The sequence below is a fragment of the Anas platyrhynchos genome, chromosome 1 (genome assembly GCF_047663525.1).
Source record: "Anas platyrhynchos isolate ZD024472 breed Pekin duck chromosome 1, IASCAAS_PekinDuck_T2T, whole genome shotgun sequence".
NCBI lineage: Eukaryota > Metazoa > Chordata > Aves > Anseriformes > Anatidae > Anas > Anas platyrhynchos.
Window position 1 is genome coordinate 78,866,421 of NC_092587.1, and position 14,080 is coordinate 78,880,500.

At 42.2% G+C, this 14,080-nt stretch overlaps 1 protein-coding gene across 3 annotated transcripts; it reads right to left on the bottom strand.

Moving 5' to 3' along the window:
• Window positions 1-2,096: 2,096 nt before the first annotated feature.
• Window positions 2,097-10,707, bottom strand: KCNA1 (potassium voltage-gated channel subfamily A member 1). 3 transcript variants are annotated; one of them, XM_038170945.2, is made up of 2 exons: window positions 9,690-10,707; window positions 2,097-4,232 (listed from the first exon to the last, which is right to left on the bottom strand). In XM_038170945.2, the coding sequence occupies exons 1-2, from the start codon at window positions 10,563-10,565 to the stop codon at window positions 4,227-4,229; spliced, it is 882 nt and encodes a 293-aa protein (XP_038026873.1). In that variant the 5' UTR covers window positions 10,566-10,707; the 3' UTR covers window positions 2,097-4,226. The 3 variants fall into 3 exon arrangements, with proteins under 3 accessions (XP_038026873.1, XP_038026867.1, XP_027305720.1); XM_038170939.2 differs by having other exon boundaries at window positions 2,097-4,881; XM_027449919.3 differs by having other exon boundaries at window positions 2,097-10,707.
• Between the last annotated feature and the right edge of the window lie 3,373 nt (window positions 10,708-14,080).

Here is a 14,080-nt window from a genome sequence, read left to right on the forward strand (position 1 = left end):
ATCAGCATGTCTGTTACCTAAGTTATATCTGCAGTTATATCAACACACGTCCTCACTGTGTGTTGCTTCAGAGCAAACCTATAAGACAAAGAGACTGCTTCGTGTAACAAAAGGACATGATATGCAAATTTTCAGCATTTGATGAAGTATATAAGACAAGATAACAGAATATGTAGTTAGGAGAAAAACAAAAACAAAAAAAAATTATTTATTTTTTGGATTAACTAAGAAATCAACTCAGACTCAACTAACGTAGTACCCAATGCTGATTTTTAATGGAATCGATTTAGATTCCATAAAACATTTTTAGGGGGAAAAAAAAAATAAAGTCCAGATTCTGAATGCATGTTGTTTTGGTTCAAAACTCCATTTCAAACTGACCACATGACAGTAAATATCTCAGTGCAAGATGGTACATTGTATAAGGGGTACAATGACTACATAGGCTGTTGAAAAGATGAGGTAAAGCATGAGACATTATTTTGTTAGCACCATGGTTAAAGAAACACAGCAAGAATATTTTCTACACAGAGAAAGCAGCATGGATGGAAACAGGCAAGGTCCTTCTTCAGAAAAATATGCGATTGTGATACAAGAATTGACATTCCTGGCCCTAAGAAAATGGAGCTATTTGAGCTACATCTATGACAGGTATGATTGAGACAGACTGCAAGCAAGTTCAGAAGAGAAGGCTCTGGAACCTGGGTGTAGTATTTCACAAGATAAAGTATGGCCAATAAGTGAGAAAACTAATAGGGGGACATAGAGCTAATGGTGCAACTGAGTGGTAGATTGGGAAAATAAGATATGAAGCAACATTTCAAGTCGACTCAAAGAATGCAACATGAGCTTTGCTAAGGACAAAAGGGAGAAGATTGATACTGTAGTGGTGATAAACAAGCCTCTTTTCTTTTTTTCTTTTTTTTTTTTTTAGCAAATAAAAATGCAACAAGCAATGTAACTTCAGACATGCCTAGAGTCAACAAAACTTTTTCTTGCAAAGTATGGACATGAGTATCTTGTTGAAAACAAACAGCACCACCAAGCAGCTAACAATCAAATGACTTGGACTAGTACCATTTAAGAGTAGTAGTTGCAAATCCTTACTATAAGCCCAACAAAACAATTTTTGTCAATTTATGAGTGAGATTCAGTAAGACTCATTGAATATACTCAGTAAATATTTCAGTAAAAATGACAAAATGAAAGTAAAAATGAATGACAATTTTCTTGATTAAAGCTTTTCTTCTGACTAAGAAAGCAAAAAAAAAGTATTTAAATAGTCACATGAGATGACCACACAAAATGTTCTGCCTTATGTGAGGTTAGGGCATTTTCACTTCATTTGCACCACATGTAATCAGCATTCCACTGTGTATGTATCCCACTGTAATGAAGTGCACGTATCTCCAGAAAGACCTGGCAGTCATAGATGGACTTCTAATACACAATGCCTTTGGCACAAATAATTTATGTCATTACCTTCTTCATATATGATACAATATCAAGACATGGCAGGCATGACTTTATCAGACCAGTTTGCACAAAACACACCTTAAAAACTGTTTTCAGAAGAAAACAACACCAAGTCAGTTTAACTTGTTTACATTGAACCCAAACCAAAAAACAAGATCATTCACACAGTTGTTAAAAAACTGATTTCAAGTCAGCATTTACAAGATAATGCTATAGGCAATGGTTCAGATTCATGAGCATAGCCACAACATGCTAACTGATACCCAAAAGCCTTTGGAGAATACAATCAGTAGGCTTAATCTTATTTCTGCTGGTTTTGATAGAACTGAGTGCTGTCTCAGCAGTGAAGACATCAGAGTTCAGCTCCAGAACACTAGTCACTCAAGGTTAGATCCAAAACCTTTGAAAACCAAACCCTTGGATTAATTGTACTATAAATCTTGAGGTGACATTTGCAAGTTTCTCAAAGCTTACTGACTCTCATAATGACTACATTGTCATTTCTTATACCCAACAACAATGAAACCAATGAACTCAATATTTCATTTTAGATAGAACTAGCAGGTAGAGACAAGAGAGAAGCCAGACTCCAGAAAATAACCAGACAGAATAATCCCGGGTAAGATCCTTAAAAATTATCTTTAATTGATGCCAAATATGAACAGATAAACAAGTACAGAAGCAGGTAAAATTGCATAGATGAAAACTATGCATTTCAAATAGTTCAAGAACTCATAAAACATTTGATGTTCTAGAAATGATAAATCAAACGATTTCACTAATAGAAGTAAAATGAGCTGTATCATGACAACGAAATACATATTTGACCCAAAGTGTAAGCGGTTTGTTAATGCTGGAAATAAATACAGCTGTGTCAGCTTAAATGTTTTGTTGCCCTGATGGTGCACTTTCATAAGGAGTTTATATATCAGTTTATATATTTAACATTGCTAATATTTGATCTTGAAAGTCAGAGGTATGTCTGAGAGGCCATATACAGTTCTATTAACAGCTATTATTTATTCATTTCAAACCGACATACTGCAAAAAAAGATGGTTTACATGTAAAGGAAAAGAAAAAAAGATTTCATTTTAGCAAGTTATAGGTAGGGGGTTGCTGAATTTAGTCATAAAAATATTGTTTTTACTTTTGTACAAGAGTGAAATATACATTTGATCCCAATTACATTATAGAAATGTCACTGAAATAATAGCATGGACCAAAGACTGATGCACTTAAAGAAACCAAATGTGACATGTCTTCATTTTATTTATTATAGAAACTAGAAATGGAAGATGTTGTGTTTTGTTGTTTGTTTTTTTTGTTTGTTTGTTTTTTTAAGTGGTAGTGACATTTGCTAGAACCTGTGAACAGGTGAAATATACAGAATTATATAGATATTAACAGATATTTTAAGACCAATTTCAGTTAAGAACTCAGTTTAATCTTATTTCTTTTGAAAACATCAAAGCATATTATGCTTTGACAGAATAAATTGCTGACCTCATGGGTGACAAGTTCACCCACACTGAGTGGAACACCAGAACACCCTGAAGTTTTATTTTTGCAGATATGAATACTGACACCTTTAAGAATACTCAATAAGCATTTCAGGAAAAATAAATTCTGTATAACTGTTTAAATAAAGCCAGAACAACAGAAAACAGAAAGAGAAACTTAGTCTGACATATGTCCAACCAAAACTGAAATGTAGGTCCCTGGTTAAAGCAGAAAAGTAGTCTGTTTCAGACTTGCAATATACAGGTCTGGAACAAACTTGCCATGTTGAACAATTGCAACAACTTTCAAATTCTATCCAGCTCTGTGGCTATGGAGGGTGAATCACACTTTGGAGCTGATTCTGAATTCCTGTGAGTCCAAAATTACCATGGCAATCAATTGCATCAAGCATGCTAGAAGACTACTGGATCAGACCATTCCTAGAAAAGCTCTGGTACTTCCCTTTTCTCTATACAAGGAGCCATAAATTAATCCAGAATGGCACCCCTCTAAAAAGAATTATCAAGCTAACATTAGAAAATGAATATATTCTCTCAACATATACTAAATGTGTGCAGAAGATGATTTAAAATCCAACTTTCTGCCTTTTTCTAATAAATTGAAGATGTTCCAATCCTACTTTTTTGTTTGTTTGTTTGTTTTATCTCAGTTATCATATATGCATTTAAGAAACTGCACAGTCCAAGCCTGAACTATGGAAAGGTGAAACTTGCCTTCAGTTCCTTATCATAAATAAAATAAAATAAAATAAAATAAAATAAAATAAAATAAAATAAAATAAAATAAAATAAAATAAATAAAATAAAACATTTCTTATGTTACATTTGGGCTTCAGCTCTTTCATAATAGAAGCAAACTTTTTGTATTTCTCTTTAACAAAAAAAATAGTCCTATGGTAAAAATTCACCAAATAACAGTAGCAACCACTCAAATTGTTGCCTTGGGTCAATGCATCCTTTAATTAACAATACACAGCTGATTTGCTAAGAAGGGTCTGATCTCTGAAATCTGTACTTGGGCAAAATCAGTTTTGAAAATAATAGCTTTTTTTTTTGCCCAGTGTTGTCCTTTCTCCAGTGCTTTGTGCTCTCTTTCAAGTACTTGCCCATTTGACCAGCAGCACATCAAATTCAGCATATGCACAGAGACTTTGTAATTGGAAATTAATATCCTTGGGCCATGATCATTGTCAGTTTAACCACCCAGAAGGCAGCAGGATTGATCCTCCTCACACCTACAAATGTATAAACCAGGAACAAAAGAAGGAAAACATTGAAACCACACCAGGAACGGTATGTTAGCTTTCAGTAAGCCAGGCTGTGAATTTCTAGCACTCACTGTTCCACTCCATATACACAAATGCTCTTGTGGCAGACTAAGAATTTTACAGCACATGGCCACCCCCAGCAAAGTAGGGTCAGTTCCATTACATTTAATGAGTACTAAAGGCTTATCTGTTTGAATGAACTTGTGAGGCAGATGAGGTAAACTGCATTAAGCCCCATTGTGTGCAGAATTAAAGCAGCCTTAATTCAATTCAGCTTACTTTCCTCCCCAAAAGAATGACTCCAAATCAGATTAAGGTTGCTTTTACACTGCAGCAGAATGTCCATGCTGGGCTTTAAAACAGTTTAACAAATCTACTTTAAATGCATACCTTTCATTAATTTAAATTAGCTTTCCTGAAGTCCCCTGTGGAGATAAGGCTTAAGAGACCCCATGCAGGGAATCTGCATGGGTTTTCTAGGATGCTGTGAACTCACACTCTGGCTTACTGTACACTAAACTTCTTCTGAAGACATGTAAATCCAGATCATTGTCTCTGTTGGAGCTGCCGCACAGAAAATTTGAGCTCTTGGAAGGTTGGCAGCAATCTCTCAATTCTGTGAAGGAAGGGGATACAGAGCCTTTCATTTTCACTCTCCCTGTTGCTCCTCTGCCTGTTTCCTAGTGGTCTATAGCTAAGGGTGGTAGGACCAGATGGGGAATTTTGGCAGTGAGACTAGTCTCTGGGATTCCTGTCCACTACTTCTCCACTTCATTCCAAACTCTGTACCACAGTGTACTGCTGCCTTGCTCAGGTAAGACAAGTTTCCTCATCCGCTTCACAGAGTGGATGAAGAAGAAGCTGTATGGGGCAACCAAGAAGGCAGCATAGAGCAGTGGCTGGTAAAGGAGGCTCAGGTAGTAACTCCTTATGCTGGAATTGCTGCCTTGCCTCAACAAAGTACAGCTCAGCTAAGACTGCCATATTTCCTGTTTCCTGTGTCCAGCATAACATGGGCATCACTTCTGGGAGGTCCCTACCAAGTAACAAAGGTCTTTTCTCTCTTTTAGAAATGCACTGATTCATTTTTTCACCAGTTCATTTCCATTCCTCTTCCACTGACATAAACAACCCCATTAATTTCATGTGTGGCAAAAAGAAATCTAGACTAAAAGGAAGAGAAAAAGGAAGAGGAAGAGGAAGAGGGGAAAATGGGGAAAGGAAAAGGAAAAAATGGAAAGGGAAGGAAGGGAAGGAAAGGGAAGGGAAGGGAAGGGAAGGGAAGGGAAGGGAAGGGAAGGGAAGGGAAGGGAAGGGAAGGGAAGGGAAGGGAAGGGAAGGGAAGGGAAGGGAAGGGAAGGGAAGGGAAGGGAAGGGAAGGGAAGGGAAGGGAAGGGAAGGGAAGGGAAGGGAAGGGAAAGAAGAAAAAAAAATAAAAAAGAAAAAAAAAAAGAGAAAAAAATGAAAAATGAAAAAAGAAAAAAGAAAAGAAGGATGCTTACTGGTGAGAACAGACAGTTTGTTAAGTGCACCTTCAGGCCCACAAAGACATTTCAGCACTTCTGTGTAAAGGGAATAAGAGCTTTTTGTTTTTCTGGTTGTTGTTTTCATTTGTGTCACACTTGCCAGAAATGCATGCCTATGCTACATGTGGTTAGTTCCCATACTCCATATGTATTGAGATCCTTTGCAGTGAGCTATAAATGGACAAAGAAACATTCAAGCTCCCCAAGCAATCCCAAGCCCTAATGATCCATCCTGACCTCCTGACAAAAAAAAAAGGACCACTGCATGCAGCACAATTCTCTTTACATATGCAAAATTATTATCATTCTGGTCATTAAACTAAGGTGTGTATACCCAACTATGACAAAAGTTAAGTAACCAAAGTGAGGCCTCAAGTCCCAGATGCTACTTTCTGATCATCAGTCCAACAGCATTGCATTCATTATTGCTGTTTATTTTAGTCAGTAGCTTGTTTTATAAGCTGAGTGAAGTACTCAAGTCTGTTTCAACATAAGAAGTCATATCATAGAGCCCAAGAGTTTGGAAAGATCAGGACCATCAGAATGTAGTGGGTTAGAGAGGTGTACAATGGGCAGAGGAGTGAGCAGAGGACAGAAAGGAAGCTTCACAATATCTATCTAGAAGATGTAATGCCCTGTTTTATCTGATGTTTTGCATTTCTTGCAGGAGTCAGAACTCCCTCAGTTCTTGATCACTTTCTCATCTTTAAGATTCACAGAAGCTTCACAGTGAGAAATAAAGTCAAGTCTTTCTGGAAACCTGGAAGGTCAAGCTTGTGCGTAACTGCAGTTAGGGTTCTTTTTAGTCTATGTGCCTTGATTTTATATATGTATGTATGTCTGCATATATGTATACACATACATGTGCAGACACGTATATATTCATACACATATATACATATATCAGAAACCTAAGGGAAGAAAGGATCTGTACAGTGTGGAAGGAGAATTGTTCAACAGCAGTTGGCCGCATGTGAAGTGCAGAATGAAGATCCTCAACTTCATTCATTTAAAAAATAAAGATTAGTGCCTACATTAGCTCTGATCACACTTTATTATCTCCCAGGGCCTAGCAGTCAAGGCTGGGGTATTACAGAAGACACCTTCTCCTAGATTTTCTTCCTTCACCAGATCATGGTGGAAGTAAGGTTAGGGATCAGAAAAAAATAATATGTCTTGGAGGATCTGTGATGGAATTTGAGATCTGACAGACTGCTAAAAGGGAATGGAGGAGGCATGGATGGGAGGACACTGGAAAGCTTCTGTCACCTACCTCATGGGAAATCCAAAGGAAAGAAAAGCATGGCCCTGCAATCTGGTTGCCTGACTGACTAATGCCACAGTTAATGCTGGTCCTTAGTTCCTCCTGTGTCCTGCCATGCTGGGATAGACTGCCAAAGAGCCATCTCAAAAGAAAGGGCAGATATGATGATGGCAGCAATGTCTCTATAAACAACCTAGGGAAACTTGAAGTTTTGCATAAACACAACTGTGACTTATTTAGCAGAAGAAAATGTTGAGCCCTGCAGCATTGGACTGGCAAGGGAAGAAAGGTACCTTGAGGGGCGCTGGTGGTCTTTGCCTGCCTCTTCTGCATCCCAATCACTCACGCTTACTCTTTGTTTCCTTCTCTGTCCCTTTCTGTGCTGTGCCAGGAGGCAGCACAGAACTCTTCTGCTTGTGTGTTGGTGCCTTGCCCTTTCCTTCACTATCTCTGATCAGCTCAATTCCTGGAGGCACTTTCAGTAGTTTAGGGGATGTAAGATAAAGGCACTGCACAACTATCTAAATCAATCATCTCTTCGGTGAATTTTAGGGGAATACAACAAAGTCTTAACTAATGACTGCAAAAGAAACCAGCTGCTGCAATTTGGATGCATATAGTAGATAAGTTTCATTTACATTCTGAGAATGCACCAAAAAGCATGCATCTGCACCTTTAAACTATAAAGGATACTAGGTTTTAGGAGTTGCTATATATAACTTGACTTCTTAATTTTCCATATAGCTTTCCCTTTAAGGGATGGGATATATTCCTTTCTGACAATGCCTAGACAAAAGCCAACACATTTCCCTGAGCAATGCAGGAAAACAATCAGGTTTCTCTGATCTGTTCATTGAGGCCCTCAGTCTATCAAGCACTTTTTTTTTTTATTTCATTTTTATTGTTATTATTGTTATTGTTGTTATTATTATTATTATTATTATTGAATTCATGCATTAATTAATTCAAGTTACACCTTAATCAAATAGGCCATAATGCTGAATATTTGAACATGCTTTGATCTCCAAAAGTTATTGTTCCCATTTGACTAACATACGCACTTAAATACAGTACTTTAAATTACTAGTCAACGATTTAATAAATTAAGGAGTGCACTTCTGGTGAATGCAAATCATAAAGAAAAAAAAAAAAAGGAAAGAAAAAGAGAGATAAAGGACCTATTTTTAGAAGATTCAGTTCAAACGAAAGCTTATCCGCTATTGTCTGAGGTAAAGTTTCAGGCATGCGATTATAAAATAAATAGTATCAAATTCAAACATGCTTATCTTAAACTCCATTGTGCTATCTTGCAACAGAGGGACTATAAGTTTTGTATCCAGTTCTGGACAGGGAAAAGGAAAAGTGTGTTTAAATCATCTGCATGTAAGAGAACTTAGCAGCATTGCAGATGTTCTATCTTCAGTTTTGTTTGTTATTTGTTCTTCTACGGATAGCAAAAAAGACCAGCCTTAACTGTATTTAAATAAGGTGCTGTGTTGGTCTGTAGACTGGAACTATATAATCTGTCACATAGGGGGTGGAAGGAAAAATTGCACTCCTTCATAAAAACAATGGCAAATGCTTGCTGCATGTTAATCCTTTTTTTTATTATTATCTGATGCACTTCCTTGCAACTGTGCATTTTTGCAGAATATTTTCACTGGAATCCATGCATATGCTTTATAGTTTTAAAAACTGTAATATTTAAATTAACTTCATTGAAAAAAAAAATGGGGTGGGGGGAAGAGGAAAAGATTAGGTCTAGCATCATACAGTTTAAAACTAAACTAGTTCAAATGGTTTTCATTTACTAGATGGAAAATGGTTTTGTTTTCTTTTTTTTTTTTTTTTAAATAAACAAAATTGTGTCTTTCATGGATCCTGGAAGCTTCTTTATCGCTGAGCAAAAATTCGCAATGCAACAATGCATTTACGAGGTAAATAAAGCATTCAAAGACTATCAGTAAAGCATCTACAAAGTGTGACTGTGTCACTTAAGTCTTCAAGCTGTGAGTGAGGATTTTGTTTTTTTGTTTATACATCGGTCAGCAGCTTGCTTTTATTAACACAGTTTTGGTTGGCTATAGTGCAGTTGCCAGTTCTGAGATTAGCCTCTCTAAAATTGTCTATGCTATTATTCATATCCTCTTCGATTTCCATGTACTCAGATTTGCTGATTGTGGAGGAGCTGCGGCGGCTGAGATCACTGTCAGATGCTAAATTAGGGGAGCTAACGTGAAGTAACTGAGCCTGTTCTTCCCCTTCTGTTTCTCGGTGGTAGAAGTAGTTGAAGTTGGACACGATGACAGGTACAGGCAGGGCAATTGTCAGCACACCAGCGATGGCACACAAGGAGCCTACGATTTTGCCTCCAATTGTCACAGGGTACATGTCACCATAGCCCACAGTGGTCATGGATACCACCGCCCACCAGAAAGCATCAGGGATACTTGTGAAATGAGACTCAGGTTCTTCAGCCTCAGCAAAATACACTGCACTAGAGAACAAGATCACCCCAATGAAGAGGAAAAAGATTAGTAAACCTAGCTCTCTCATACTCGCTTTGAGGGTCTGTCCCAAAATCTGGAGGCCCTTAGAGTGCCGGGAGAGTTTGAAGATTCGAAAGACTCTTACCAGTCTGATGACTCTCAGGATGGCCAAGGAGGTGGCCTGCTCTCCTTTCTGAGTCCCCTCCCGCTCAGCCATCTCAGTGCCCAGGGTGATGAAGTAAGGGATGATGGCTACAATGTCAATGAAGTTCATGATATTCTTGAAGAATTCAGTCTTGCTGGGGCAAGCAAAGAAGCGCACCACCAGCTCAAAGGAGAACCAGATGATGCACAGGGTCTCCACAACAAAGAAAGGATCTGTGAAGATGTTGGATTTGTAGACCTGGGTGGTGTTGTCAGTGCGATGCACTGTATACTCCTTGTCCTCCTTCAGCTCAGGTAATGTCTCTAGGCAGAAGATCACAATGGAGATGAGGATCACCATGACAGAGACTATTGCAATGACCCTTGCAGGCCCAGAGCTCTCTGGGTACTCAAAGAGGAGCCATACTTGGCGCTGGTACTCCCCCTCCGGCAAGGGTCTCTCCTCATCTTTGATGAACCCTTCATCTTCCCGGAACTTCTCCATGGCCTCCTCACCCAGCTCATAAAATTTTATCTCCTCAGAGAACATGTCCAAGGGCACATTGACCGGCCGGCGAAGCCGCCCTCCAGACTGGTAGTAGTAGAGGATGGCGTCAAAGCTGGGCCGGTTCCGGTCAAAAAAGTACTCATTGCGCAAGGGGTCAAAGTACCGCATGCGCTTCTTGGGGTTGCCCAGCAGTGTATTGGGAAACTGGGCTAATGTCTTCAGCTGCGTCTCAAAGCGTAGTCCAGCAATGTTTATCACTACGCGCTCACAGCACTCATGGTCATCGTGGGCAGCAGGCTGGTAGCTATCCTGGGGGTGGCCAGGTAGCGCAGAAGTCTCATCCATGTTCTCTCCAGCCATCACGGTCATTGTGGCACAAAGGAAGTGGGAAGCAGGGCCAGGGGAGGAGAAGAGAGGGAGAGGGGCTTGAGAGTGGGGACGAGAATGGAGGAGAACAGAAAGTCCAAGGGCAGTTCACTGGAGGATGGAAGGAGGGTGGGAGGCAGAGGAGGCTCAGAGTCTGCAGAATGAGTGGGGATGGAGAGGCTTGAAGAACGGATGCATGAAAAGCCTACAAGATGGAAATATCCAAAATGGGAAAGGAGAGGTGGGATGCAGGAATAGGCATCAGGAATGAAGGGAGGGTGAAGAAAGAGAGAAGGAATACCTTTAGGAGGGTGGGGGAAGAGGGCAGATAAGGTGAGGGGTCCTGTCCCCCCAGGCTGGGAGGCTGAAGGTGTCTGGGGTTCACCCCCAGGCTGGGGTTCCCTCCCCAGATGTCTCCTTTTGCCTTTAACTTGATCCGTCTGCTTTTCTCGACGACTCGACCATTGCCACGGCTGCTGTCTCGAAGTTACCACACACACACACACACACACACATACACAAATAAATAAATAAATAAATCACAGGGAGCCTGGGAGGTGAGTCCTTGCAATGCCAACTCAGCAAATTTCCATCACCTATCCCCCCCAACCCCCTCCCCACTGCCCTGGTCCTCTCCTCTTGTGCGCCGAAGAGAGAGGGATGGCGATACTCTTGCTTTTGAAGGCATAAAGCTTACTTGCAGGAAGGAGGCTGCCAGGGAGGAGAGAAACAGCATAAACCAACCCCCAAGCCCCACCACTCACACACGCTCAGGCGCAATGGATTGGCTTTCACACCAGCAAGAACATCCCTCTCTGCCCACTACGGCAGCACATGCAGAACCCTACGCATTCCCACACATCCACGGACAAGCAATGGGGCCTCTGGGACAGGAAGGGACCCATAGCACTCCTGTGCCCTGAGTGCATTGGGAGGGCTTCCCAGGCAACTTCAGTGGGGTCAGCTCCTGCCATAAGTTTCCTGACCACCACGCGCCCCGCTTCACATAGTGGAGACTTAGATGAGTACTGACAACTTCATCACACCGATCGAGGGGATTAAGGGAGGGAGAGTGGAGAATCTCCCCTCTGCTTTGCAGCATCTAGACACAACTGAGGCAGAGACAAGGGAAGGGAGATCGACGTCCCAGACCCAAACTGTCCAAAAAAGAGTCCAGCAGAACAGGGGAAAAGGGTCTTTTCCTTACCTGCTCCGAGTGAGATGCGCTGGTTAGAAGTAGGAGCCAGTGCCAGAATGCGTCAAGTCGTCTTGCAGCAGCAGCCAAAAAAAAAAAAATACAAAACAAAACAAAAACCGCAGCGGCAAACTCAACCCTCCTCCTCCTCCTCTTGCGCCCGTTTTAATAATACTGCGATCGCTTTACAGGACTGCCTGCGAGACACTGAAATATTCATACACTGTCTTAGGCTGCACCAAGGGCGAGTGGGTTTAATTAGTTTCTGCCGAGAACCGCAGTGGGGGAGGTGGGGGATGGAAGAGAGCGCAAAGTACCTTTTCCAAAAGGCTTGAGTTAATAAATAAAAGGAAGGAGTCCTAGATTAGCCGCTGGCTCTCCCGCTCTTTTCCTTTAAGGTAGCTGGAGAAGCAGCCGGGCGCTGGGCAGCGGCGGCTGGGGAGATGTAAGAGAGCCGCAGTCCTGCAGCAGCATCTCCGGAGTGGGTCTTGGCTCGTCCCGGCAGCAGCAGCAGCAGCAGCAGGAGGAGGCAGTAGCTGGCCGCGTGTGGTAGGAGCGAGAGGGCTGCTGAATGCATAAGAGCGAGGAGCCAACTCGAGCCATGTCTTGACGCTGCGCTATCAGCACAAACCCGAGAGCTGTTTGGTGCAGCTCGGGCGGCGGGCGGGAGGGGGCTGGAGGGGGGCGGGCGGCAGCGCTGCCCCCGCTCCGCACCGCTCCGCACCCCGCCGCCGCCGCCTCCAGCGCGGCCCCCGACGCAATGCGGGGCCGCCCCGCTCCCCACCGCACCGCCCGCCCGCTGCGGGACACCGGGTAGCTGCGGGGGAGCAGCCGGCGTGGTGCAGGGCTTTGCAAACCCCGCACGGAGCGCGATGCTGCATGCGCCTGCAGTGCCCCCAGCACCCCCGCTTGGGAGCGGCTGGACGTGGGGCAGCGCTGCTGCTGCTGCTACTGTGCTGATGGTGATGATGGTGCTGGTGCTGGTGCTGCCCGGCCCCATCCCACTGTGCACTCGGTAGCAGACAGGTCTGCATCGCCCAAGCTGGCCCGCATAGGGATGGATCCTGAGCAGTGTGGCTGGAATTGGGAGGGAAGAGTTAATCAGCAGGCAGTGTATTACAGGGAAATTGCCCTTTCATGCTGCTTTATCCCACTGAATTCATTTAATTGATGAATCACATAACTTTGAGATGGAAAAGACCCATTATGTCATCAGCTTCCCACCCCTGCCAGTGCAGGATTGTTCCCTACAGTATATGATCATGTACATTATATAAAAGCCTGCTGCTCACTTTGTCAAAGCAGGAGAGGTGATCAAATACAACCTGGGCCTGTGTAATTTGAAGCATTACAGAGATAAGCAACACCAGGTCCATGTTTAACAGGCCTGGTCTCATTAGCTTTTCACTGCATTATACATTACCCTCACTTAAGATCACCACCTTGGCAGTCCAAAAATACTTAACCTCCTGACCTAAGGGAGGGTTTCTGCCTCCTCTTCCCCTTATTTATCGCCATGTTTTGTTTTCTTTGGGGTTGGGGTTGGGGGGTGCTGCTGGAGTACAAACTTAAAATACACAAGCTCTAGCTGTGCTGTAATCAGAGCTACTCTGCATACTCTGTTCACCAGCACTGGCAGAAACAAAAGTGCAAAGGAACAGATTTCCTGTCTAGCCTAGTATATGCTTTCTTCACAGTGAGCAACACATATGCTGAAAGTTGTGTGAGAAACTTCTGATGAAGTTCTAAGCGAGAGAAAAGACTCCATCTGCCAATCCTGGGCAAAACAATCCAAAAACTAAATAAAATAAGGACTCTTCTCCCAGTGAAAAATCACAGGTACTAGTTTTCTGTCTGCTTGCTTCATCACTCAGTGTCAGAACCCAAACTTAGAACCAGCAGCACTAGACCCAGTACAAACCACAGCCACACCACTAGCCCCCCTCCCCCCCCCCACACACACATCTCCAAAAACAAAACAAAACAAAACCAAAAACCAGAAAGGTGGTGCCTTTGCCTGAACTAACCAGGCTGTTTTTCAACCCTTCAAGAAACTCAGCTTCAGCTAGAGCCTTTGACTCAACATCCTCTTATGGCAGTGAATTCCTTGCCTGGATGACATTCTGCACAGAGCTGACTGCAAAGTATTCAGAGAGCTCTGCATTCAGTGCACTTGGAACCGCTCTGCAGAAATAGCTTTGTGAGCTAGTACTCGCAAAGCTCTGGTGCAGTGTTATATCCCCCTGTAGTAGTTCAAAGACAGACATGTATACTCATGAGTGTGAAGAAAGTGCAGATCTGACAATCAGAGGGCTGAGTTCAA

Coding starts and splice junctions, on each gene's coding strand:
- KCNA1 (XM_027449919.3), bottom strand. CDS start 10,565: ATGACCGTGATGGCTGGAGAGAACATGGATGAGACTTCTGCGCTACCT.